The sequence below is a fragment of the Mizuhopecten yessoensis genome, unplaced genomic scaffold (genome assembly GCF_002113885.1).
Source record: "Mizuhopecten yessoensis strain PY_sf001 unplaced genomic scaffold, ASM211388v2 scaffold2091, whole genome shotgun sequence".
NCBI classification, from domain to species: Eukaryota; Metazoa; Mollusca; class Bivalvia; order Pectinida; family Pectinidae; genus Mizuhopecten; species Mizuhopecten yessoensis.
In genome coordinates, this window is record NW_018404373.1 from 1,050,266 (window position 1) to 1,078,095 (window position 27,830).

The 27,830-nt window shown below is 36.5% G+C and overlaps 2 protein-coding genes across 2 annotated transcripts in view; one reads left to right on the plus strand and one right to left on the minus strand.

The window, feature by feature from the left end:
* LOC110445164 (DNA ligase 4-like) overlaps positions 1–11,037 on the plus strand; it is a 22,496-nt gene extending 11,459 nt beyond the window's left edge. The window contains exons 7-18 of the mRNA XM_021489611.1: positions 309–454; positions 1,482–1,683; positions 2,055–2,337; positions 2,911–3,078; positions 4,019–4,156; positions 4,835–4,981; positions 5,543–5,660; positions 6,702–6,834; positions 7,810–7,945; positions 8,750–8,844; positions 9,893–10,045; positions 10,260–11,037. Of these exons, the coding sequence (XP_021345286.1) occupies positions 309–454; positions 1,482–1,683; positions 2,055–2,337; positions 2,911–3,078; positions 4,019–4,156; positions 4,835–4,981; positions 5,543–5,660; positions 6,702–6,834; positions 7,810–7,945; positions 8,750–8,844; positions 9,893–10,045; positions 10,260–10,398 (1,858 nt within the window). The 3' untranslated portion in view covers positions 10,399–11,037. The remainder of the gene's footprint in view (positions 1–308; positions 455–1,481; positions 1,684–2,054; positions 2,338–2,910; positions 3,079–4,018; positions 4,157–4,834; positions 4,982–5,542; positions 5,661–6,701; positions 6,835–7,809; positions 7,946–8,749; positions 8,845–9,892; positions 10,046–10,259) is intronic.
* A 1,418-nt stretch (positions 11,038–12,455) lies between these two features.
* LOC110445165 (metalloendopeptidase OMA1, mitochondrial-like) overlaps positions 12,456–27,830 on the minus strand; it is a 19,923-nt gene continuing 4,548 nt past the window's right edge. Inside the window, exons 4-9 of the mRNA XM_021489612.1 lie at positions 25,017–25,190; positions 21,658–21,765; positions 20,412–20,540; positions 19,506–19,580; positions 18,981–19,127; positions 12,456–16,896 (exon numbers count right to left, since the gene is read on the minus strand). Of these exons, the coding sequence (XP_021345287.1) occupies positions 16,717–16,896; positions 18,981–19,127; positions 19,506–19,580; positions 20,412–20,540; positions 21,658–21,765; positions 25,017–25,190 (813 nt within the window). The 3' untranslated portion in view covers positions 12,456–16,716. The remainder of the gene's footprint in view (positions 16,897–18,980; positions 19,128–19,505; positions 19,581–20,411; positions 20,541–21,657; positions 21,766–25,016; positions 25,191–27,830) is intronic.

Sequence of the window (27,830 nt, forward strand, 5' to 3'; positions counted from 1 at the left end):
GTTTCTGTAGGTTGTTTAGATGTGACTATGTTAGGTTTCTGTCGGTTGTTTGTGTGTGACTATGTTAAGTTTTCTGTAGGTTGTTTGGATGAGACTATGTTAGGTTTCTGTAGGTTGTTTAGATGTGACTATGTTAATTTTTCTGTAGGTTGTTTGGATGTGACTATGTTAAGTTTTCTGTAGGTTGTTTGGATGAGACTATGTTAAGCGTGTTGAAGGCTTTTCAAAATGTTGTGTTAGATCACTCAGTATTTATTATGATTATATTTAGATGTTGTTTGTAAATTTCACTTTTTTTTTACTCACAGTGCTAACGAGTACACAGCCACATTTGGGTCCAACAGCTTTGACGGGAATTTCACGCAGTACATTCACGACTTGTTCAAGCCTGGAATCAAGTCTTGTATATTAGATGGAGAAATGCTGGGATACCATGCTGAAACTAAGACTTATGGTTTGTGTTTTACTCTTATTTTATACCCAGTGTAATATGCAGTGTAATAACACCATCACATAAATTTTGATTTGTAAAGTGTGTAATACATGTACTATCGATTCCATCTGACTTTTGTGAGAGTCTCTGAAGTTGTTTCATATTCTGAAAACATATTATTTTAGAGCACTGAAATTTTAGTGTGTTATCAAACTTCAACTGATTAGCGTATTGATGAAATGGTGCACTCACAATATATGCAATAGAAAACAAAACCAGGAACTTTAATCAGAACAATCATGATTTAGGGCAAAATTTAAAGCTTGAAAAGCTCGAAAATAAGACTACCTCTAAAATATGTACATCTACAGTAAATCATGTAAGAATTATCTGAGACCTTTTTGCCCTTTTATCTATATAACAGTATAGAAATATTAATTTTCTATAGCTTGACGACTTTAGCCTACAATATTACCTAGATTGCATTAATTAAAGTTACCTCAACAGTTTAATGATGTTGAATTTTGAGAAATTTTATATCTTGATCAGCATAGCCTCATATAAATCATACAGGTGTGATTATTTCATACTTACCCCCAGTATTTCATGTGGTATACTAGTGTACTATAGAAGTTGTTCCATTACATTAACTATTGTTGAATTTCCATAAACCCCCAGAAAGTTATTCAATTAAAAAAGTTAATATATTAAATGTTATGAAAGTGTTAGCACTGTAGATCACTTACATGTGACGTGATATTTTCTTGTACAACTATGATAGACATGGGTCACAAATTCAGGTAGTGTATGCGAGTTATTTATATGTACTGTAAAACCTACTTTTATGAAATATGAATTTAAAACTTCAGAAATAAGTAGAGAAAGATTTGTGAAAATATACATAATTCATGCAAGAAATACTGTATAAGTCAAGTACAGTATCCCAAATTTGTAGGGATACAAAAAAACTTTTTTTTTGAAGTTTATTGTATCAATATACACCTACTGACACTATATTCTGAAAAAGTGTTTCAACATTTTCATTAAGCTACCAAGGCCATGAACACAGACATCAAACGACAACAACAGGAAGGGTATCAGCCATGCTATAACATATTTGATATCGTGGTACTCAATGACAAAGTGCTCACCAACAAGCCCCTGAGGGAGCGACTTCAGCTGCTGGAGACGGTGATCGACCCCGAGGAGGGGCGCATTCAGATCAGCAAGCACACTGAGGCCAACACAAAGTTAGTAACTGTTATACTGGTAGAGCAAACCTGGTCTTCATTTTACTGAGGCTGAAAAAATTAAAACATTCCCTCACTTTCATCGAATGTAAGTTGAATTGTAAGCCATAAAACCTGTTTATTACCATGTGCTTAGATTTCTGAAAAATATCTGAAGAAACAAATATATTGACATTTGCCAAAATGTTAAAATGGAAGAAGTCTTCTGATTTCAGAGTGTATAACCAAAGCTGGACTATACCTAAATTAATTTAGCTTGTTGTAAGACTTACTGATTGAAATACAGATGGGCTTTCAGTGGAAACATAGTTTAAACAAGAACAAGTGTAAATCTACTTAATAAATGTAGAACTCTTCATTGTTTACTATAGTCAGGAGTGTGCTGACGCCTTGAACAAAGCTATAGACGGCAGAGAGGAGGGGATAATGGTAAAGAACCCTGACTCAGTCTACAGACCCAACACCAGGAAGGGTGGGTGGATCAAGATTAAACCGGAGTACGTGGGGGGTCTGATGGACGAGCTTGATGTTGTAGTGGTGGGTGGGTACCTGGGTGTCGGCCACCGTGGCGGGATGATGTCACACTTCCTCTGTGCTGTGGCAGTCCCTGTGGATGACGGAGAAAAACCTGAAGTGTTCCATTCCTTCTGTAAGGTAAAGTCTACCACTATCATCGTCAATATAGTGGCAAATTCTACCACTGCCATTGTCTATATAATGGTAAAGTCTACCAATGTCATTGTCTATATAGTGGTAAAGTCTAACTCTGCCATTGTCTATATAGTGGTAAAGTCTAGCGCTGTCATTGTCTTTAAAGAAATCTGTAGTTACCATACCGGTAACTAACTTATACTTCTAAATGTATGTTTTTCTTTTAATTTGCAAGGAAAGTTAATGACTCAATCAGATATTCAAAGATTGTTCTTTTCACAAAGTTAAATCCTTGCTAGAAGTTTAACCCATTTGAAGGAAAATGGGAAAAAAGAACATGTAAAAATAAAGGGAAATCTGCAATAAATTAAAGAGATTTTAATTCCTGGTAAATAAAATATTGAATTCTCAACATATTTTCACTTTATGTGAAACAAATCTTTTTTTGTGTGTTCACAATGAAGTGTGTATTGTTGAGTAAGTTTAAGACATAGATGAAGCGTCGAATTTTTCCAAATCATTGTATATCTTCATGAAAAATGATATACAAAAAAATGTATTGAATTGGTTTCATAGGTTGGATCTGGATATTCTAAAAAAGAGCTAGGGGAAGTTAATGAGAAGTTGAAGGATCATTGGAAGGCGTTTGACAAGAGGAACCCTCCGACCTCCATCATTCTGGCCTCTGGCTTCAAGGAGAAGCCAGACGCTTGGATAGAGCCTAGTAACTCGGTTATTGTCCAGGTAAACAAATTTTATTACTTCCTGTCCTTTACCCATGGGGATCAAAAGCTATATAAAGGGGCCTGCCTCGGGGGCTCTCTTACATAGCTACTTGGCAGATTTCAACAACTTGATTTCTAAAAGTGTTGTGTGAGCAATTCAAGGCTCCTTGGACCTGTTGTCCTTATTGTATTTTATACAGGATCATCCTTAGTATGTGTTTATGATTAGAGAAGATTGAATGTCACTGTAATCTATGTTTTGTGACCTTAATCATGGTATAATTGTTTATAGAGCACTTCTCCTATACTACTATAATTTCCTCAACACTTCACCATGATAACAACTTAGTAAAAAATTGCGGAAAGTCATACTGATTTAGTCTATAAGTATTTGCCTCAAAATATTCCTTTTAGGAAAAGTAGACAAGAGATCAATATCCAGGTCACTGGGAATCCATTACCATGCACTCGGTAGTTGACATGGTTGTACAGTTGCATGAGTCTATTTGAAAGCTGAATGACTATTTCACCTCTGACCTATGTTCAAAGTACTTTAAATGGTTCCCCAAACTGTTCTATAGCTGATGGAAAATCGATACTATGTCCGATAGAATGATATGTTGATTGATTGTTCTGATTGGTCTTTTCCATCTCCCGTAGGTCAAGGTCAATTATATGAGGAAATTTGTAGCACACTATCCCAGGTACCCATTGGCTAAATATCAGGAAATTAGGCTTCATGGATCTTAAGAAGAAGCTTTTTAAAGCAGTTTATACATTCATGAACTACTCTGCACTTGCAGAAAAAAATCAGTATTACGTCCTTCACAATATTACACTGACGGATGGTTCTGATTAGTGTTGCGTATTGCTGTGAGATTTAAATATGAAGAAATTTTGGAGATAATGGATTCCATTTCATGATAAGAGGATTCAGTTGTTTTCTTTTTCTGTCCTAGATAAAAGCAGCAGAGATCATTGACAGTGACCGGTTTAAAACAAATTGTACCCTGAGGTTTCCTCGGGTCGAGTGTTTCCGTGACGACAAGGCCTGGCATGATTGTATGACTGTCACAGACATTTTGGAACTGAAGGAGGTTTGTGACCTGTTAATTTTCAGTGCATATTTTGCATGGATACAGTCAGTCATTGTTTGTTTAAGAAATAATCAACAGTGACAGCCTGGGTTAATTACTTTATCTACATTTTTTTAATCGTGAGTTACATATCCCACATAATACAACCTCACTCACAAAAGCTAATTTGTCCCAAGACAAGTCCCACAGAGCTCCCTTGTTTACATGAAACACATGAGAGGTTTTAGAAATACTGTTGCATGTGCATGGGATTTTGGAAAATATAGCCTGCATGGGCACAGGTTATTGCTAAAGTGATAGAATTGTTCATAATTCAGGGGTCAAATAATTAAAACATGAGCAAAATAAAACCACTCTGCTGTAGTTTTTGCAGTAGTTTTTGTGGAAAATACAGCATTGTTATAAATTTCCCCCAATTCTCAAACAATTAGCAAATGCTTTGTATACATCAGTGTTCATACAATTTTTGAGGTAAATTATTTATATGAAATTATTTTCAATGCTATGAAGTAAATTCCTTCTTTTGATAATGAAATCTTAAATTTTGACCAGTTCTTTTGTAAGATATTTTATTGTCTCCTCAGATGAATTTATATTTTTAACAATTTGAAATATATCTTACAGTATATGCAGATTATGTATTCACTTCTCCTGACTCTGTTTTATTTTACACTGTAGAAGTCTGGAGGTAAATTAGCGGGTGGTAAGGTGGAGCTTGCGGAAGGAGAGGAACCAGTAAAGAAGAAAAGAAAGATTGTTAGTCGAGTGGTTCGCCCGACCCTTGGAGCTCAGTTTATGGGAGCCGACCTCACGTCTGTCACACAGGTAATTCAGTGTCACACTGTGAGATAAATAAATGGTGAATGTGAATCGAAGAGTTTATTAAAAACTTGTAACATGTACTCAATTTAACATATACATATCTAGGAGGCGTTTTACAATATTGAAACTTGATATACAACTCTACTAGATGTGATCCACCCTGCAATTGCAAAATGTTCTGTTGTTAATTTTTTTCGGTGAGAACTCAAAGTATACGGGTGTAGATGAATGAACCTATTAATGCACCTTGGTATATGTACGGTATGCAACAGCCTTGCTAATATGAAAATAGTCAAAACATGACCAATTTCACATTTGAAAATTTACAATTTTACAGAACAGTAGTGTTTTAAGTTCACCTGGTCTCAAGTGACAGAACATATAGAAAAAACCTCTTATTGCTGAATTTCATTTTACTGTAAATAACTATGATAATTACAAATAAATTGGTTTTATAACTTTGAACTATAAATTGTTTTGTGATGCTCATTTCTTAATTCTGTTAAGAGATGTGAAATCACTTGACCACAGGCTAGTAATATCTGTTTATTATGTAACTTTCAGGTATCAAAGATGTTGGAGGGAAAAGAGTTTTGTGTGATTAATGGCCCATCGTCATTTCCAAAGCATGCCATAGAAACAAAAATTGTAGAATTTGGTGGCAAAATAGTTCAAAATCCAGGTAACTGTTCTTTGTATTTATTGTAAACTTTGATAAATTTCTGGTTTCTTTTACTTCAAATTAATTGATCCTTGATTCTTAGCTGTAGTGTTGACATAATTTGCTAATTTATGAATATTGATTGATTTTAAAGAGCTTTAGAATAATTTTACAAATTAAATAGGGTGCTATATAAATGTTGTATATTATTATTATTATTATTTAGGTTTATTGCAAAATATACTCAATAGTTTGTCATTAGTCTTTAATTGATAGAGAAAAAAACAATGATTCTTAATAATAGTACAATCAAATCCTCTCACACGAGCACTGCTAAGAAACCAATTTTAATGTTCCCCATGGTGGTGTTTTCATTCTGAACTAAACCAGTATTAACAGACCACCTGTGTTAAAAGACCACCTGTGTTAAAAGACCACCTGTGTTAAGAAACCACTTTTAATGATCCCCACGGTGGTGTTTTCATTATCAATTGAACCTGTATCAAGAGACCACCTGTGTTAAGTGATCACCTGTGTTAAGAGATTTCTTTATTTTACTTACCGAGGGCAGTCTCTTAACACAGGTTTCAATGTACTTCCTTTTTATGGAAAACTGAACTTTGCAATCTAAACCTCTTGATTTCACCTGATTACTGATAATAAAACCTGGTACAAGTCATAGCTAAATAATTTGATCTTAATTTAAACGACATACTCATAAAAGTTTAAACGACACATTCATAAAAGTAGAAAACACACACTAATTCTTAAGAGTGGTTATGTGAAATTAAGAGAAATCAATTCCCATATGGTACCAGGTTATTAGAAAATGGTTTGTTCAGTAAGTCTTGTTAACCCTAATTTATATGGTTCTGAAATTCATTTTCTATGTGAAAATAAACTTATATTACTTATCTTTGTGATCAATCTTAGTTAAGTTTGACAAAATTGTCTGGATATTTGAGATAATACTGACTTAAACAAGGCGCAGCTGTGGTTGGATGAAGTGTAGTTGTACTTGTGTTCTGTTTTACTTATCATCTTATTTGTGTGCTGCTCCAGGTCCGTCCACGTTCTGTGTCCTGGCAGACAAGGTGGCTGTCCGCGTCACAAACCTCATCAAACGGGACATGTACGATGTTGTTAAGGTGTCGTGGTTCCAGCGTTGTGTGGATGCCAGCCGATGGTTACCATGGTAATTACATTCAAACCCTGTGATGGCACTTCCTGTTGTATAAAAACCTTGGTAGTGTTAAGCGATGCTGCATTGCAGGAAATACACTCAAGCATATTTTTCTAATGTTTTACCATAAATACTGTTTTACTTGATACAAACTTTTGTGGTGAACTGGAATGGGTAAACTTGAATCTCATGAAATTTATACTTATCACTGTTCTATGTTCTGTTATATATAAGGTCAAAAATTGTGAACTAGTATACAATGTTAAATTTTATATGGTACATCTGTATCAGTGTACATCATTGTATTATATGTATTTAATCTGTTGGACTAGCTTACTCGGGTGACCATTCAGAGACACTCCAGTATCTGCTATATATCTATAATCTTCTATAACAATTTCCACCTAATAAAACCTTTTCCCCATGCATTTTTTTGTAATTGTTGGTTTCAGACAGATTTTAGTCCTTTAACCCAGGGCTGTTTTCGTTTAAACAGTTGAACCGGTCGGACCACAGTTGTTTGTTTATTAAATACGGTTGGACCTAGTAATATGATGCTGCTTTCAGGCGATCCTTGCCAGGATTTATACCTGAAATTATTACATTTAAAAATGGACAAATTGGTTGTTCCGCATAAACGAACAGGCCCCTGTATAGGGCCCCTCATCTGAGATGTGAGTGCCCTATAGTAATCACGGTGTCTGTCCTTTCGTCAACACTTTCGTTTCCAGAGATAATCCTTATCTTGGAATCCAAAAGTCTAATCTTTTTGAAATATTTACATGGTGATACATTGTGATATGAAGATGTGCAATAGTGGTTTAAACAGTTTTTAGGGTCAAGGTGTCCTTACTGACATGTCAGTGTTCTAGTTGTTTTGGTATTAATATTAGCTCACATCTCTTTGTGCCCTTATACATGTGTTCATTACTACTGGAGGTTACTTCTCTGTCAACGAAATTACCTTATTTCTATAATTCTCCTAAGGTCCCCAGCTGATATGATTCACACGTCACCCAAGACCCAGCTGGATTTCCAGAAGCAATATGATGAGTTTGGGGACAGCTATGTAGATCCGACCAGTCCTGAACAACTGAAGACTGTGTTTAGTAGAATATCTAAGGTAATGTTGACGCCAATGCAATGGTCCAGCCAACTACAGACTGTGTTTGACAGAATAACTACCATTATGTAGACTTGGTCCAGGCCATTGTGTAGTATATCTAAGGTAGTGTAAACTCCAATGGTCCAGCCAACTACAGACTGTGTTTGACAGAATAACTACCATTATGTAGACTTGGTCCAGGTCATTGTGTAGTTTAACTAAGGTAGTGTAAACTTCAATGGTCCAGCCAACTACAGACAGTGTTTAATAGAATAACTTTGGTAGACTAGTCTGGACTGTTTGTAGAATAATTATGGTATTCAGGTAATGTAGACTCTAATGTTCAACTACATATCATTGTTTGGTAGAATTATAGACAGGTATGGGTATAAGAATTTCCCCCCCACGCATTAGCGGTTGCTGATCTGTAGACATCAATTTTAAATTTATTTGAGTAGTCTATTTAAATCTCATAAATCTTTGAAGGTTAAAATGCACATAACCATTGAAATCTTCAATCAGAGAGTTGTGATCCTAGTCAAGTTGTAACTTAACAGAACAGGGTTCAGCATGGGCTATTTTTTTTTTATTTGTAAAATACTTGTAATAAAAATAAAATAAAAAAGTCATTGAATATGGCCAAATTCAACATATTGATTACGAATTAGGGATTGTTCCGTACCTGCAGGTATATCTGTAGCGTAATGTGATTGTATATCCTGTAACTCAGTCTTAACTTTAAACATTTTATAGTTGTCATTGACAATTTAAATTTTTGTTAAAATGTTTTGTATACAAATTTGTAAATTATTATTCCTACAGGTTGAAAATGGGATGACAGATGCCCTGGACATAGCTGAGATAGAGCAGGCGTACTTCCCCGATGATTCTCCGTATGGAATGTTCCGTACCTGCAGGTATATCTATAGCGTAATGTAGTTGTTTATCATGTTACTCAGTCTTATACTTTTGTACAATAATCATGTTTATAACAATGCTATAATACATTCTAACATAATTCATTTGCAACACGTGTTTTGATTGGAAAAGGACCATGTTCAAATCTGCGATAGAATCATCATCAATTGTGTTAAGTTCTACCCATCCCACTTATAATTAAGCCACGCCCCATTTCTAACCATAACAAAATGGCGTCAAGCTCACCGCTGATAAGGCTACCAGGCACCAGAACAGAAACGACCGATGAACTGTACTTGTTGAATAAATTAAAAAATAAATAGTAAATACTCCTTGTTCTTACCTCCATTTATTACTGAAACGTTCATTCCATTCGTGTGTATGCATCTAGTTAGATCCAATATCAAATGAAACATTTCACATGTGTCGTGTGAATTTTGCACAAAACTCTTCCCATATCTAAACAAATAATTACCGATTTTGTCGAAACGCACAGATTGGCATGCATACTGGCATGGAAATGTAAGAATTTGACCAAATGTGTCGTATAAACTTTGGTAACAGGACGTTCATGAACAGCAGAATAACTATATATAGAATCTGTGGAACTCCCTACCTTAGGGAAATCCTTAACTGTAGTGTTTCCATTGGAAAACATTGCTGATTCGAAGTAAGATGTCTTTACTGATTTAAAGCAAGATTTCCTAACTGGAACTTAAGATTTTTCATTAACTTAATTATGCTGTCAAATAGAAAATTTCAAGTTGAGGATATTCCTTTAGCTAAGTAAAGCTCGTGAAACTTGAGTCTATGGTATCCCAGAAGACATGCTACATTGAATCTATCCTACTGTCAATCCAATTTTATAAGGTTTCTGAATTATAAGATTGTAAATGAAACATCTGATGTTAAGTAAACTTTGATTTAAATAAAAAATATCTATTTAGATGAAGTTCAGATGTACTTCTCTTTGTGTGGTCATTGTTGATGTTTATGTATACATTTATATCGTAGAAACAAAAGGTGTGTGCAATGTTTGTTTTGTAGGTTTTACATGGATGACAGTCTAGTCATTGATGACAAATCCACGAAATCAAAAAATTCCTTCCTGGACTTCCTGGCCCTGGAGTTACGGTTCTTTGGTGGTGCCATTGCTGAAGAGATCGACCCTGCTGTTTCTCATGTTATGATGGACAACAGGTAGCAATGTGGCTCTGAGTAGCATTTATTGAATTTTGTTGTCTATGCTTCATTAGTCAGTTTTGATTCATAACAACCAGAAAATTTACATAAATCTTTAAAAATTATAATATTGAAACGAAGGAGGAACCATGATTGATAAATATTTGATGTCAATTATTATCTGAGAAAGTGGAATTAACTGTGATACAAACATTTTATACATACATTTCAGTGACCTTAGTCGGCTGGAGGAAATAAAGGAAATGAGGAGACAGAGGAGGAAGAAGTTTCACATTGTCACTAGATTCTGGGTCAGAGAATGTATGCAGGAGGGAACCCTAGTGTCAGAACGCAGATTTGAACCATCCTAAAATGGAGCCAATTATGGTCACCTTTTACATGTCTGGAAAAAAGCCATTTCGTTGACATGTAGGATGAGGATCAAGAGCAAGTCATTTCTTGTTAACCCTTTCACCCCTATGTGACTTTAGTAGACTCTACCATGCATTAATCTGGATGAGTCCATTATGGTCTACAGTGGTGAAAGGGTTGATATGTGATTAATTTTTATCTTTTGTGTCACACTGTATATTATCAAGAGCCATAGTCTCGGGGGAATGTTTCATCTATACCAGAGTGATCTTTAAATTTTAGCAAAACATCTTTGACCCGGTTTATCCCTGTCTGGGACATATTATTACAATATCTTTCCAATTCAAATAGTATATCAGTAAAAGGAGTATGGCATTCTATTTCTCATACTGCATTGATAGCAGGGGGAATAACTCTTAACCTAAGCTTAGGCAGCTACAGTTAATTAATGTGGTGTAGAAGCTCTCCCTGATGTTGTATGGTTTATATGTATCATACATACATACATATGAATGAATGAATCATGTGATATATTTGTAGCAAATAAAAATTGAAATATATTCATAATGTTTGATTTCTATTCAAAGATTAAGGTAACACATGTATACCGGATGAAACGGTTCAGGTGACGTGAAATACTCCATGATAAACGAACGCACTTGGACCGTACTGTAGGCAGAGATGAAATATGCACAGTTTCGGAGAATAAATAACAATATATCAAGAATAACATGTCCTTCTTTCACGCATCCTCTAAATCTACTCCAACAGTGTTAGAGGTTTACACGGAGAGAGACTTTTGACAGGCGTCGCGTTGCAGGCGGCAAAATCATATCCGATAAAAAAGGCTGACCAGCGGCCTCTTATGTTATAGGAGTACCACTAAATCATATAACATAGCTTAAAATCTACATGTAGATTGATCTTGTTTTATGAATAACCCAAAATCAGCAATAGTCAGCACTTTAGTTTCGGTCTGGCCCCCTCAATCTACACCCGTGGAATATTCCTGAGGTTAGCCTTGGTTCAGTCTGGCCCCCTCAATCTACACCTGTGGAATATTCCTGAGGTCAGCCTTGGTTCAGTCTGGCCCCCTCAATCTACACGCGCGGAATATTCCTGAGGTCAGCCTTGGTTCAGTCTGGCCCCCTCAATCTACATACGCGGAATATTCCCGAGGTCAGCTTTGGTTCAGATCTGAGCCTGTTGTTTTCTTTTAGGTTCAATCATTTCAACTGGTAGAACCGGATACGCCAATGGGGCCTAAATCTCAGTAATTGTGATCACTACTATACACAGCAAGAACAAGAACAGCACATCATTTTGTGTTCTTAAGATCTCTTATCTAATATAACGAGTGTGTTTCGATTTTAAAATATGCAGCTCTTTGCCTAAAATATGGACTCTACAAACCTGTTAACTAATAATATACCCCAAAATGGTTATTAAGACTTTGTAAATTCATTGGTGACATGTACACAAGATTGAATGGTGGTTGGGTGGCGCAGTTGATAGCGCACTCAGCCAAGGTTTGATTCCCTAAGCAGACATGAAAAGGTACGGGGTCACCTGCCTGTCCATGTGGGTTTTCTTCAAACACTCTGGTTTCCTCCCACATTAAGACTCCCGGGAGCATGCTAACATCTCGGCGAAAAAGAGTGATTAATATAAGTTGATATAATTTGTTTCATAATTGTGGTAAAAGAAAGATGTTATCGTAATGTACGTGTTGATCCTGTTATGACTGGCATTAGTCCTTTTGGATGTACTTTTGTAAGGAGATCACTCTGCCTTTTGTGGTAACCACATTAGATTATTTTTGCAAATTCTTGATGAAATAAAACAAGGCAGAAGAAAAGAACTAGATAGAAATTGCACACTTTATTTCTAAATTTCAAACCTATAACTTTATCACAGCTGTACTTGTACATAATCCTGTGTGATGATTATGTCAACGTTTTACATTACCATCATTCAACAATAAGATAGTACATATGTACTAACAAGATTTACATAAAATGAAACAAGTATGTCATTGACAATTTGTTCCCCCCCCCCCAGAGAGCTGAACTAAGCACCTCTAGCCAAAGAGTTGTGGCACAGATCCTCACCCCATGGTTTGCACATGCGTATGTTACATAATCTTACATATACAGTCTATAGGTATCTGTGCCAGGCACGTGTTTCTGGTCAATTGTTTAAAACAGTTTTAAACTATTCTAAAAAAAATACAAGGGAAAAAGTAAAAAAGTAAACCACACTTCCAACAAAGACGTTTACTATGAACTCATGTTTGTAGTAGAGCTTAATTGAGTCTCCTGGAAAAATTGATAAATGTGCTAGTCTGTTTTTACAATAACAGTGTGCTTGCGTACAATGGGCCAAATTTCTAATTCTAAAATAACACCATTCATGTTATTTGGATATATTGTACACAACATGAGAAATATGGGAATGGCACTGGGTAATGTCAATAAAACAATGAATGTTCATTTCATTGTTTGCATGGTGAAGGGATGTCATGTGAGATTTTACATAATTGAATTTCCTTAACAAACTCTCTAGAGCAACAAAGTCATTTTCCCTAGTTCCAAGTTTATTGTAAAAACTTTCTGTTGGTTGTAAATAAGATTTTGTTGAGCCACACAGTGTGCAGCAGAACGTTAGGTGTGCGGGGTCCAACTGTTGCATCTCTGTAGCACTAGAATGCTTACTAAACCACAAAAAATGACCCCCACCCCTCCTTCTGCTAATCAATATCCAATTCTGAAATAACTGACTGTTTCATACAGTAAATACAGGAGAAATAAACTTTCAAAAGACATAATACTGAAATATTTAACATATGTGAATGTATTACGGTGGAATAAGAATATATAGAGGAGGTTGAGAAAATCGGGGAATATTTAAAGGTTGATCTGGCCTGATATAATTATATTTCCACAGTAATATACAAACTTGTGTTGCTTACATCTTTTTTACAACATCAAAATGTAACCGAATGTTCTTTAGTGTCTAATTCAGTGTCTATGAATAAACATGACCCAAGTTACTAACTGGCCATGTACATGTGATGCCTCGTTTGCATGTCTCACCAACAAGCCGCTCAAAGCTTATGTCATTATTCCTGACAATGAAGCTAATTTTCCTGTCCTGACATTATAAAATGGGTGCATATCGGAGCAATTTGATATGCACATTCACATGTGTTCCCACACTTAACGGAGCTTCTTCGTCAGAGACAAGTTCACATGTGTTCCCTCACCTAACGGAGCTTCTTTGTCAGAGACAAGTTCAAATGTGTTCCCTCACTTAACGGAGCTTCTTTGTCAGAGACAAGTTCACATGTGTTCCCTCACTTAACGGAGCTTCTTCGTCAGAGACAAGTTCACATGTGTTCCCTCACCTAACGGAGCTTCTTCGTCAGAGACAAATTCACATGTGTTCCCTCACTTAACGGAGCTTCTTTGTCAGAGACAAGTTCAAATGTGTTCCCTCACTTAACCAAGCTTCTTCGTCAGAGACAAGCTCACATGTGTTCCCTCACTTAACCAAGCTTCTTCATCAGAGACAAGCTCACCCGTGTTCCCTCACTTAACCAAGCTTCTTTGTCAGAGACAAGCTTACATGTGTTCCCTCACTTAACCAAGCTTCTTCGTCAGAGACACGTTCACATGTGTTCCCTCACTTAACGGAGCTTCTTCGTCAGAGACAAGTTCAAATGTGTTCCCTCACTTAACGGAGCTTCTTCGTCAGAGACAAGTTCACCTGTGTTCCCTCACTTAACCAAGCTTCTTTGTCAGAGACAAGCTCACATGTGTTCCCTCACTTAACCAAGCTTCTTCATCAGAGACAAGCTCACCTGTGTTCCCTCACTTAACCAAGCTTCTTTGTCAGAGACAAGTTCACATGGTTGAATAGTCTTAAGTATTTAATTAAAGAAATAAAAACCTTGTATTAACATTACTAACAAAAAAGTATCATGATTACTTAAAACCAATTTAAAATAAGACAAAATCTATGACATTTCACTTGAAATGGAGATTTTCACATGCAATACAAGTAATATGGTACTTGTTTTTTTATGTATCGTTTTACGTCCCAACAACAGTTTGAGTTATTTATGGCCAATACCTTGGTACTACATGTAATTATAACATGACAATCAATCCTAAGGTCACACACAACAATACATGTATAATTTAATTGTTATCTTCAAGATTGTAGCCACATGTTTTCATTTTGGCCCATCGGTTTGCAAGGAAATATTTCAGGCAAAATGTCAATTTACAAATATGAAAGATGTTACATTGTGAAATGATATCTTTCAACCAATTGAGCAAGTTTTGTTGAAAAATAAAAAAAAAATACAGTTCACAGAGAAACCACTGCAAATTACACTATAACGGAAAATGAGAAATATGATCAAAGAAAGACATCAAAACATACACATGTAATGTCATAGGTGTTACATTTTTCCGATATTTGTGAAAATAAATTCGTGAAAATAATTGAAATATCAAGTTATCAAAGCTGAAGTTGCATGCATAAAACTCACTGCTTTTAAATACATATTTTGTTTTCTCCCTTTCTTAGTTAGCAGTATTGCTTACGTAACATCCCCACTCTTTAGTAAAACCTCTCTATAACAACAAGGGAGAGAGGCAGTCTGAAGTCTTTATCAGTCTTTATCAGTCTTTATAGACAGATAAACTCATTCACCCCTGAAGTTTCATAATGAACTATTCCAACCTTTGAATTGGAAGAGTTCAAATGTGTCTTCAGGGGTGAAGGAGTTCATATAAAGAGAACACTATTTTAAGATAGTAGTAAAAGGCAGGTGTCTTACATAAGCAATTGGTCATTAAAGACAGGTGCTCTTATAGACAAAAGGTTTTAATAGGTGACATTAAAAGAAAAGTTTATATAAAGAGAACACTATTTTGGACATTCTTAAGATGTTAGTACAAAATGTAAATGATATGTGTTCTAATGATCTAAATAAGCAATTTGTCATTTAAGACAATTGCTCTTTATAGACAAAATGTTTTCATAAACAGGTGACCTTAATAAATAAGTTGTTAAAATATAGAAGAATATCTTTTTGTGTGTTCCTAAGATGGCAGTAATAGACTGGGGGTCTTGATATGTAAACGGTATATAAAGGCAGTTGTTATCAACGGTAGGTGATCAGTTGGCTTTTGTGTATGTATTGATTAGTATGAGTCTATGCATGAGGTAGATTTCAATTAATACCAATAAAAAGAAAACATACTCGCATGCAAAATCTCAAACTCAAACACCAGACACATGTTAAATAGTAATTAAGTCTATGACAGGTTTAATTTACTTACTAGTAAAAAACATTTAAAATATCACATTCATGTCAATAACAGTAGCTGCTCCAAGATTGTTATAGCAATGTCTCTCTGGTTCATATGGGTCAAGTTTACCATTAGAAATCCCATAGACTTTCTTGTTAAAGTGTAATATCACACTCTGCTAGAGAGTCATCAGTACAATTAGAATTCCTTGTTTAGATATGACATACTATGGTGAAGGGTCATGGTTACTAGTAGAAATCCCATAGACTTTCTTGTTAAAGTGTAATATCACACTCTGCTAGAGAGTCATCAGTACAATTAGAATTCCTTGTTTAGATGACATACTATGGTGAAGGGTTATGGTTACTAGTAGAAATCCCACAGTCTGTAATGTTACATAACATCACACTGTGCTGGCACTAAACTGCATAACAAGAAACATTCAAAGGTATACTTTATGTCTAGAAAACCATTTTGTTGACAAACCTCTAACAATGAATGGTATGATCAACACTTACTAATATTTGCAAGTGAGAAAACTGAACGTAATGCAATGTTGTACAGTATATGATTGTGGTGCATGTTGCATATTTCGTTTTCAGGTTAAACATCTGGACAGACCGGATAATGTTCTAGGATTATTAAGAATATCAGAACAATCAACAGCTATTTAGGTTTGCATTTAAAATCTTCTCAAAAACAGATGATTTGTAAGATTTATTTTGCACAAAAATAGTCTTCATTTACCAGGTATATGATTTTTTTTTTAGTTTTCATAGCATAGCATTATCATATTTCTACAATAGGTTCTGTAAAAGTTTTGAATATTTTCCCTATGAAATCATATTTTCATTGTGACCATGACCACTACAGCATAATAAGAACCACCCTATACCAAATTGTTTTCATATGTTAGTTACCATAACATATCACAAGAAATCCGCCGAGGCTGATAAAAGGTACCACACTTATTGGGTATCTCTCCCAAGTGCTCTACTTCTGTGGTTGTACTATTTTACCGGTGCTTGTCACCATCGGCACCAAAGCTAGATTTTGTCCTGCTTTACGAGCTATAACAACATTTTCTACTTTTTTCTGGATTACTTTAGCACGAATCCGAGGATCGATGTCGGGTAGCTTTGGACAATCGCACTTATCCCGTATATCAATGACCTGCAAGGCAAAAAGACAATACTTATATACTTATGAAATATATACAGCAGAGGTGATCTAGACAGCAATGTAATGGCTACTTAATGGGTTATATCCATGTTGTTTAAGGTCATACTAGAGCGCTTAGTGACATCATGAGTACATGGTGTTTGTTGAGGTTATACAAAGTGATACTGGACTACTGATACCATGGTTACAGGATTTGTGAAAACCCTGTGTCTACTTACTGTTCTGATAACCCTGTGTCTACTTACTGTTCTGATAACCCTGTGTCTACTTACTGTTCTGATAACCCTGTGTCAACTACATGTACTGAGTACTAGGCGAGCTAAAAATTACAAATTGCCCATCTGGACAAATGTTGGTTAGCTAATAGATATGCAGGCCTCATGAAAGTCCCATTTTACTACCCAGAATTATCATATCTAACTTATCATTGGGGAACTATTCTCTAGGGGAAACACAACGTTTAATTCCACAGTTAACTTTCATTTTCAGACTTAGGTTGCCTTACAAGAGTCAGCTGTAGGGAATTTCCCTTTAGCTCAACGGTAGTGCATCAGGCTGGAGAGCCAGGGTCGCCGGTTCGAGCCCCAGCGACAGCACTATCTTTATCACTATATCTCGTCCTACTACATTATCACTATATCTTGTCCTACTACATTATCACTATATCTCGTCCTACTAAATTATCACTATATCTTGTGCTACTACATTATCACTATATCTTGTCCTACATTATCACTATATCTTGTTCTACTACATTATCACTATATCTCGTCCTACTACATTATCACTATACCTCGTCCTACTACATTATCACTATATCCCGTCCTACTACATTATCACTATATCTCGTCATACTACATTATCACTATATCTCGTCCTACTCCATTATCACTATATCTCGTCCTACTACATTATCACTATACCTCGTCCTACTACATTATCACTATATCTCGTCATACTACATTATCACTATATCTCGTCCTACTCCATTATCACTATATCTCGTCCTACTACATTATCTCTATATCTCGTCCTACTACATTATCACTATATTTTGTCCTACTGCATTATCACTATATCTCTTGCTACTACATTATCACTATATCTTGTCCTACTACATTCTCACTATATCTTGTCCTACTACATTATCCCTATATCTCGTCCTACTACATTATCACTATATCTTTTCCTACTACATTATCACTATATCTCGTGCTACTACATTATCACTATATCTCGTCCTACTAGATTATCACTATATCTCGTCCTACTACATTATCTCTATATCTCGTCCTACTACATTATCACTATATCTTGTCCTACTACATTATCACTATATCTTGTTCTACTACAAACAAGTCAAATGAAACAAGTTGTCAGTGTCTCCAAGTCCCAAGTTAGCGTAAGCGATTGGCAGAAAGTATAAGTGAACCAGGGTCATCTGTGATAGATATAGCTTACATAGGTGGTGTTGGTATTTGACCATCAGGATAAGTGGTGACAAAACAACTTTGCATTTTTCCGGCGCTTGTCAACAACGCGTAGTGATTTGAGTTGATGACAGGACTTTTTTTTAAATAGTTACATGATGATAGCAATTTGGCATGCTTTATTAAAAATATGAAGTAAAGTACCTACTGTATGAAAATGAATTATTAAAGGAATTTAATGATGACTTTTTACATTTTATTGAAATATTTGCAGATAACCTTGTATATACTACCTGTACTGATAACCCTGTATCTACTACCTGTACTTATAACCCTGTATCTACTACATGTACTGATAATGCTGTATCTACTACCTGTACTGATAACCCTGTATCAAATACATGTACTGATAACCCTGTATCTACTACCTGTACTGATAACCCTGTATCGAATACATGTACTGATTATCTGGCTTCTACTAAATGTTGTGATAACCCTATGTCAAATACATGTAATAATAACTCTGGGTCTACTACATAGTGATTACCCTGTGTCCTCTTTTATAATAATACTCATAATACTGTGTGTACTTCAAGTAGATAGTATACAAGGTAAGATAGGATAGGAAAGGATACACAATGTTACCTTTGGCATAAGCTGTTCCATGGTAGATACTCGATGTTCATTGGAGGGGTGTGTTGATGTAAATTCAAGACCTTTTGCTCCTGTCAGATCTCTAACCATCATCATTCTTTTCCACAGTACACTGCCTTCACGAACATCATAACACGCCTGCAAATTCACAATGAGTGTACATAGAAATGGTGCTATTATCTGTTCCAACAAGCTGTATGTGATTAAATACAAATTTTCAAAACTAGTATAATTTTCATAATTTTTAAATTAGATTTTACAAAATCTCCTAAGATTTGCTATAGGATGTTCTCCTGTTTAGGTGTCTTTTTGATCAGGTTCGGTCATAATTTTATATATATATAGTATGAAACATTAGCATTAACATTGGTTTGCACCGACTGTTGTGTGACAGAACGTTCCAAAAGTACTCTAAAAGATTCCAATATAAACAAAGGCAATTTTATACACATGTGCTGTAACACAATCATTTCACGCAATGACACAACTTGAAATCAAGGGTCAGCAGGCTCGTACCTTAGCTGCCATTTCCAGGCCTACCACATCAGCCTCCTCTTCCAACTCCCTGCTGAATGTCAAAGTGAAGGTGTACTAAAAGAAAGAATGCAGAAAGCTGTGTTATATTTAAGGAATGAAAATTATTTTTTCAACATTCATAAGGTCATAACAACATTGGCTTTCTGGACATATTTGCCATGAATCGATATGTCCAGAAAGCCAATGTTATTATGACCGACCTCATGAATGTTGAAAAAATCAATTTCATTCCTTATATTTACATTTGTAAATGCTTTAAATTTTCCAATGCAAGCATATATAAAAAAATATATTTATACATGAGGGGTAACGCAGTAGAGAGAACAGCGTGTTTTTGCAGGAAAAAGTAAAACTTTCCCAGGGTGTCCTAGCAACAGCATGACGACAAAACAATAAATATAGTTCCATTTTCGAAATTTGATTCGTAGATTTTATATAAGTCAAATATTATTATAATATACTTGACACACCTCATCTTAACTTTAAAATTCATATTACATTATATAGCATAACAAAACTACTTCAAGGGCTGTTTCACGGCAGACATGAACCAAATATGCCCTGTGCTATGTAAGTTATTTTCGTCAATGGGTCCAAGCATACAGAATTTAATATATACACAAATAACATACATTTTAAAATGTTTTTCCCATTGTTTAATGTGTGAACATTTTTTTTTTTTTTTTAAATTATTTTTTATTATCATTATCATTAAATTTCCATTTTAATTTATTACATATTCTATTTTACAATATCTCAAGGGAGATAAATCATGATAAAACGTTTGAGGGAGATTATCTGAATTTACATAGCTGGAAGTGGGAACACAAATCAATATTAAACCAAGAATCCAGGTCAATATCTTTTTCTTATCTATATACTTACATGCATGACTTTTTCCATGAAATACTGAGTTATAATGGCGATTCCATCAGATGGTATCATTGTCCAGATGGCTGTCATGAAAAAGATGATACAGTAGTCGAGAAACTGGCTCTTGGAGAGAGTCTCGATCTGTGGCAGAATAGTTAAAACTTGTGTCAGCCGTACATGTAACAATAAATCTTCCTGGTAGTGGAGTATATATTTAATTTATTCTTAGAGAAATGATAGGAAATAAGTCTTTTTAACTGTATTCTCATCCTGATAAATACCTGTTGCTTTCTACTGACTCAGCTAGGGAGATTGTTTCTTTAGCTAAATCAGTAGAGCATCAGACCATTTACTGAAATCACTCTGAAAATGTTTAAGTTTTATTCAAAAACTTTCCCTGAACATTTTAAATTGTGTAAAAAGTACCAAGACATTGAGGGTATGTTTTTAAATTTATGAACAAAAGACAAAATGAATAGTGTGATTAAAATACTATTAAATTTGTTACAATTACAAATACATTTGGGCTAAGGGGCTATAACAGCTGTGGTGTTTGGTACTACCTTCAGTTTGATTTGGCTATCTGGTAAGCAAATATAGGTCAAGTATCAGTTGTTGCTGGGCGAGCCAAGTAACTTAAAGGGAACAATATTGATGAATTTAATGTAAACTGATCATTCTTGTGGAATTTACGAATTACATAATGATGTAAAATGCCCAATTTGCTGCAGATCGGGGTGCCTCAACCCTTAATATGGGGAGGTATGATTCATTCATGCTCGCAAACAGCTGGCAAGTGTTTACTTACTTAAAATTGCCTCATTGAAATTTAGAACAGCTGCTATGACCCAAGGCATCACCTGTAATGGTATGTGGGGTGTGGATGGTGGTTGAACATGAAATGTTAGGTGCAAATTAAAACTCTGGAAATACTGATGACTGCAGAAAGTGACCAATCACATGACTGAACTGACTAACCCCTGACATGCTAACATCTTCCACAAGATGACCAGTCACCTGACTGAGACTGATTATTCAGATCTACCGATGCCTGGTCAACTTCTGGTAGTGTGCAAGACAATGTAGACTTGTCTTAGTACATAAACCACACTTATATTTCAATAAGTTTTAACTTATATATCATGCATACTAGTACCACTGGTATCTCAATCTCTATCCAGAGTTGTCTTTCCTTACACTGACACTCTTTGGGTAGAGATTGCCTGGTATCCATGAATCCCTTCATAGTAATACTTACCGCATGAGAACAAACTGCATGCGCCATTTCATGAGCAAATACCACAGCCAGTTGGTCCTCATTTTCAATCAAATTTAACATTGCCGTTGTGAAGAAAACATGGCCAGTCTGCAATTAAATAATAAGGAAGTAGTTATGGTGAAAGTTGAGTAAAAATAAATGATATCTGTGACTCAAATGGAAATGCTAAAATAATTCATATTGATGCCATCTACTAAACATGTCTAAATTCAATAAAAAGAACAGTCTTATCAAAAAGGTATGGAAACTGAAATTTTAGGTTATATAAACCCTGTTAATCAAATCATCTGATTACTAAATTGGTTGTCCCACAATCAAGTCACCACTAATCTGGTTGTCCCACAATCAAGTCAACACTAATCTGGTTGGCCCGCAATCAAGTCACCACTAATCTGGTTGTCCCACAATCAAGTCACCACTATTCTGGTTGTCCCACCATCAAGTCACCACTAATATGGTTGTCCCACAATCAAGTCACTACTTATCTGGTTTTCCCACAATCAAGTCACCACTAATCTGGTTGTCCCACCATGAAGTCACCACTAATTTGGTTGGCCCTCAATCAAGTCAACACTAATTTGGTTGGCCCTTAATCAAGTCACCACTAATTTGGTTGTCCCACAATCAAGTCACCACTAATCTGGTCGTCCCACAATCAAGTCAACACTTATCTGGTTGGCCCTCAATCAAGTCACCACTAATCTGGTTGTCCCACCATCAAGTCACCACTAAATTGGTTGTCCCACAATCAAGTCACCACTAATCTGGTTGTCCCACAATCAAGTCACCACTAAATTGGTTGTCCCACAATCAAGTCACCACTAAATTGGTTGTCCCACTATCCAGTCACCACTAAACTGGTTGACCCACTATCCAGTCACCACTAATCTGGTTGTCCCACCATCAAGTCACCACTATTCTGGTTGTCCCACCATCAAGTCACCACTAAATTGGTTGTCCCACAATCAGGTCACCACAAATCTGGTTGCCCCACATTCAAGTCACCCCTAATCTGGTTGTCCCACAATCAAGTCACCACTAAATTGTTTTTCCCACAATCAAGTCACCACTAATCTGGTTGTCCCACAATCAAGTCACCACTATTCTGGTTGTCCCACAATCAAGTCACCACAAATCTGGTTGTCCCAAATTCAAGTCACCACTATTCTGGTTGTCCCATCATCAAGTCACCATTATTCTGGTTGTCCCACCATGAAGTCAACACTAATCTGGTCGTCCCACAATCAAGTCACCACTATTCTGGTTGTCCCACCATCAAGTCACCACTAAATTGGTTGTCCCACAATCAGGTCACCACAAATCTGGTTGCCCCACATTCAAGTCACCACTAATCTGGTTGTCCCACAATCAAGTCACCACTATTCTGTTTGTCCCACCATGAAGTCACCACTAATTTGGTTGGCCCTCAATCAAGTCAACACTAATTTGGTTGGCCCTCAATCAAGTCAACACTTATTTGGTTGTCCCACAATCAAGTCACCACTAATCTGGTCGTCCCACAATCAAGTCACCACTAATCTGGTTGTCCCACCATCAAGTCACCACTAATCTGGTTGTCCCACAATCAAGTCACCACTAATCTGGTTGTCCCACAATCAAGTCACCACAAATCTGGTTGTCCCACAATCAAGTCACCACTATTCTGGTTGTCCCAAAATCAAGTCACCACTATTCTGGTTGTCCCATCATCAAGTCACCATTATTCTGGTTGTCCCACCATGAAGTCAACACTAATCTGGTTGTCCCACAATCAAGTCACCACTATTCTGGTTGTCCCACAATCAAGTCACCACTATTCTGGTTGTCCCATCATCAAGTCACCATTATTCTGGTTGTCCCACCATGAAGTCAACACTAATCTGGTCGTCCCACAATCAAGTCACCACTATTCTGGTTGTCCCACCATCAAGTCACCACTAAATTGGTTGTCCCACAATCAGGTCACCACAAATCTGGTTGCCCCACATTCAAGTCACCACTAATCTGGTTGTCCCACAATCAAGTCACCACTATTCTGGTTGCCCCACCATCAAGTCACCACAAATCTGGTTATCCCACAATCAAGTCACCACTATTCTGGTTGTCCCACCATCAAGTCACCACTAATCTGGTCGTCCCACAATCAAGTCACCACTAATCTGGTTGTCCCACCATCAAGTCACCACTATTCTGGTTGTCCCACCATTAAGTCACCACAAATCTGGTTGTCCCACTATCCTGTCACCACTATTCTGGTTGTCCCAATATCAAGTCACCACAAATATGGTTGTCTCACCATCAAGTCACCATTAATCTGGTTATCCCACTATCCAGTCACCACTTATCTGGTTGTCCTACTTTCAAGTCAGCACTAATCTGGTTGTCCCACTATCCATTCACCACAAATCTGGTTGTCCCACTATCCAGTCACCACTAATCTGGTTGTCCCACAATCCAGTCACCACAAATCTGGTTGTCCCACTACCCAGTCACAACAAATCTGGTTGTCCCACTACCCAGCCACTACAAATCTGGTTGTCCCACAATGGCAGCTACCACAAATCCGGTTGTCCCTCTATAATCCAGCTTCAACTAATCTGGTTGTCTTACAAACTAGCCACCACTAATCCTGTTGTCCCATTATACAGCTACCATTAATCGGGTTGTCCCTCTATCAAGCTACAACTAATCTGGTTGTCCTACAAACTAGCCACCACTAATCATGTTGTCCCACTATCCAGCTACCATTAATTGGGTTGTCCCTCTATCAAGCTACAACTGATCTGGTTGCCCCTCTATCCAGCTATAACTATAATCTGGTTGTCCCTCTACAATCCAGCTACAACTAATCTTGTTGTCCCTTTATCCAGCTACCACTAATCTGGTTGTCCCACTATCTAGCCACAACTAAGCCCTTAAGGCAATTAAAACTGTTACCAAGTTTGATGAAAATCTGTTAACATTTGTTGCAGTTATTGCACAGAAACAAAGCGTGACAGACAGACAGACAGACAAACCCAAATTAGTATCCCCGGTTTCGGTGAAAGCGGGGGATAACAAAAAAACAAAACAAAAACAACCAAAAAACAAATGAAATTCCGGACTCACTTTTGTCAAATTCCTTTCTTCTGTTATCATTTTAACAGTAGATCTTTGTAAAGTATTTAAAAACAATAATTGAGGATTATGTATCTATATGATATGAAGATTTTCAACTCTCAGGTTTACAATTCTTTGTCAAAGACATGGATTCCCGAATCCCTTTCTCTGTTGAAACATTGCTATCTGGATTCCTGCATCATCACTATGGAAACATCTTGAAGATATTTTTAACTTACTGGGAGGACAAAAGCATTGAGTGCTGAATCTTCAACAATCGACAGTTTCCACTTCAACTCTGTCAGTATTGGCAGGTCCTGATTTGCTATTAACAGTCGCTTAGCAACGCGTAGCAACGGCTGGTAGAGAGGATGTGTGGCCGGTAACCTGCTATCCTTGTACTGTTCCATGTGCTGAAACACATCAAAAGTACAATAATACTTATTTTATGATTTTCATGAGATTCCTGATATTTAGTACAATTATATATCACTACATTCTTTGTGACTTTCGTCTTTTTAACAGGACCATTTAATTTTCAGAAATGGTGTAATATGTGTCATCAGTTTACTTATGATAAAGTTAAAGTCTGACTTACAAGTTACAGCTTGTTTGAGTATATCACAGAATTATATATACAAGTAAATTCCTATAACGTAGTATAAACATAATAAGTTGTATTTGATATTGAGGATGATGACCTACCTGTTCTGACTGACCTTGAGAACCTATATTAAAGAGAGGATGATGACCTACCTGTTCTGACTGACCTTGATAACCTATATTAAGGGAAGATGATGACCTACCTGTTCTGACTTACCTTGAAAACCTGTATTATAGAGAGGATGATGACCTACCTGTTCTGTGTGAGCTTGAGAACCTATATTATAGAGAGGATGATGACCTACCTGTTCTGTGTGACCTTGATAACCTATATTATAGAGAGGATGATGACCCACCTGTTCTGTGTGAACTTGAGAACCTATAGTATAGAGGGGATGATGACTTACCTGTTCTGACTGACCTTGAGCACCTGTATCATAGAGAGGATGATGCCCTACCTGTTCTGACTGACCTTGATAACCTATATTAAGGGAAGATGATGACCTACCTGTTCTGACTTACCTTGAAAACCTTTATTATAGAGAGGATGATGACCTACCTGTTCTGTGTGAGCTTGAGAACCTATATTATAGAGAGGATGATGACCTACCTGTCATGACTGACCTTGAGAACCTATATTAAGGGAAGATGATGACATATCTGTTCTGACTGACCTTGAGAACCTATATTATAGAGAGGATGATGACCTACCTGTCATGACTGACCTTGAGAACCTATATTAAGGGAAGATGATGATCTACCTGTTCTGACTTACCTTGAAAACCTATATTATAGAGATGAGGATGACCTACCTGTTCTGTGTGACCTTGAGAACCTATATTATAGAGATGGTGATGACCTACCTGTTCTGTGTGACCTTGATAACCTATATTATAGAGATGAGGATGACCTACCTGTTCTGACTGACCTTGAGAACCTATATTATAGAGAGGATGATGACCTACCTGTTCTGACTGACCTTGAGAACCTATATTATAGAGAGTATGATGACATATCTGTTCTGACTGACCTTGAGAACCTATATTATAGAGAGGATGATGATCTATCTGTTCTGACTGACCTTGAGAACCTATATTATAGAGAGGATGATGACATATCTGTTCTGACTGACGTTGAGAACCTATATTATAGAGAGGATGATGACCTACCTGTTCTGACTGACCTTGAGAACCTATATTATAGAGAGGATGATGACCTACCTGTTCGGACTGACCTTGAGAACCTATATTATAGAAAGGTTGAAGACCTATCTGTTCTGTGTGACCTTGAGAACCTGTATTATAGAGAGGATGATGACTTACCTGTTCTGACTGACCTTGACAACCTATATTATAGAAAGGATGATGACCTACCTGTTCTGACTGACCTTGAGAACCTATATTACAGAGAGGATGATGACCTATCTGTTCTGACTGACCTTGAGAACCTGTATCATAGAGAGGATGATGCCTACCTGTTCTGACTGACCTTGACAACCTATATTTTAGATAGGATGATGACCTACCTGTTCTGTGTGACCTTGAGAACCTATTTTATAGAGAGGATGATGACCTTCCTGTTCTGACTGACTTTGAGAACATATATTATAGAGAAGATGATGACCTACCTGTTCTGACTGACCTTGAGAACCTATATTATAGAGAGGATGATGACCTATTTGTTCTGTGTGACCTTGAGAACCTATAGTATAGAGAGGATGATGACTTACCTGTTCTGACTGACCTTGAGCACCTGTATCATAGAGAGGATGATGACCTACCTGTTCTGACTGACCTTGATAACATATATTATAGAGAAGATGATGACCTACCTGTTCTGACTTACCTTGAAAACCTGTATTATAGAGAGGATGATGACCTACCTGTTCTGACTGACCTTGAGAACTCATTTATTATTGAGGATGATGACCTACCTGTTCTGTGTGAGCTTGAGAACCTATATTATAGAGAGGATGATGACCTACCTGTTCTGACTGACCTTGATAACCTATATTATAGAGAGGATGATGACCTATCTGTTCTGTGTGACCTTGAAAACCTATATTATAGAGAGGATGATGACCTACCTGTTCTGACTGACCTTGAGAACCTATATTATAGATAGGATGATGACCTACTTGTTCTGTGTGACCTTGAGAACATATATTATAGAGAGGATGATGACCTATCTGTTCTGTGTGACCTTGAGAACCTATATTATAGAGAGGATGATGACCCACCTGTTCTGACTGACCTTGAGCACCTGTATCATAGAGAGGATGATGACCTACCTGTTCTGACTGACCTTGATAACCTATATTAATGGAAGATGATGACCTACCTGTTCTGACTTACCTTGAAAACCTGTATTATAGAGAGGATGATGACCTACCTGTTTTGTCTGACCTTGAAAACTCATTTAATATTGAGGATGATGACCTACCTGTTCTG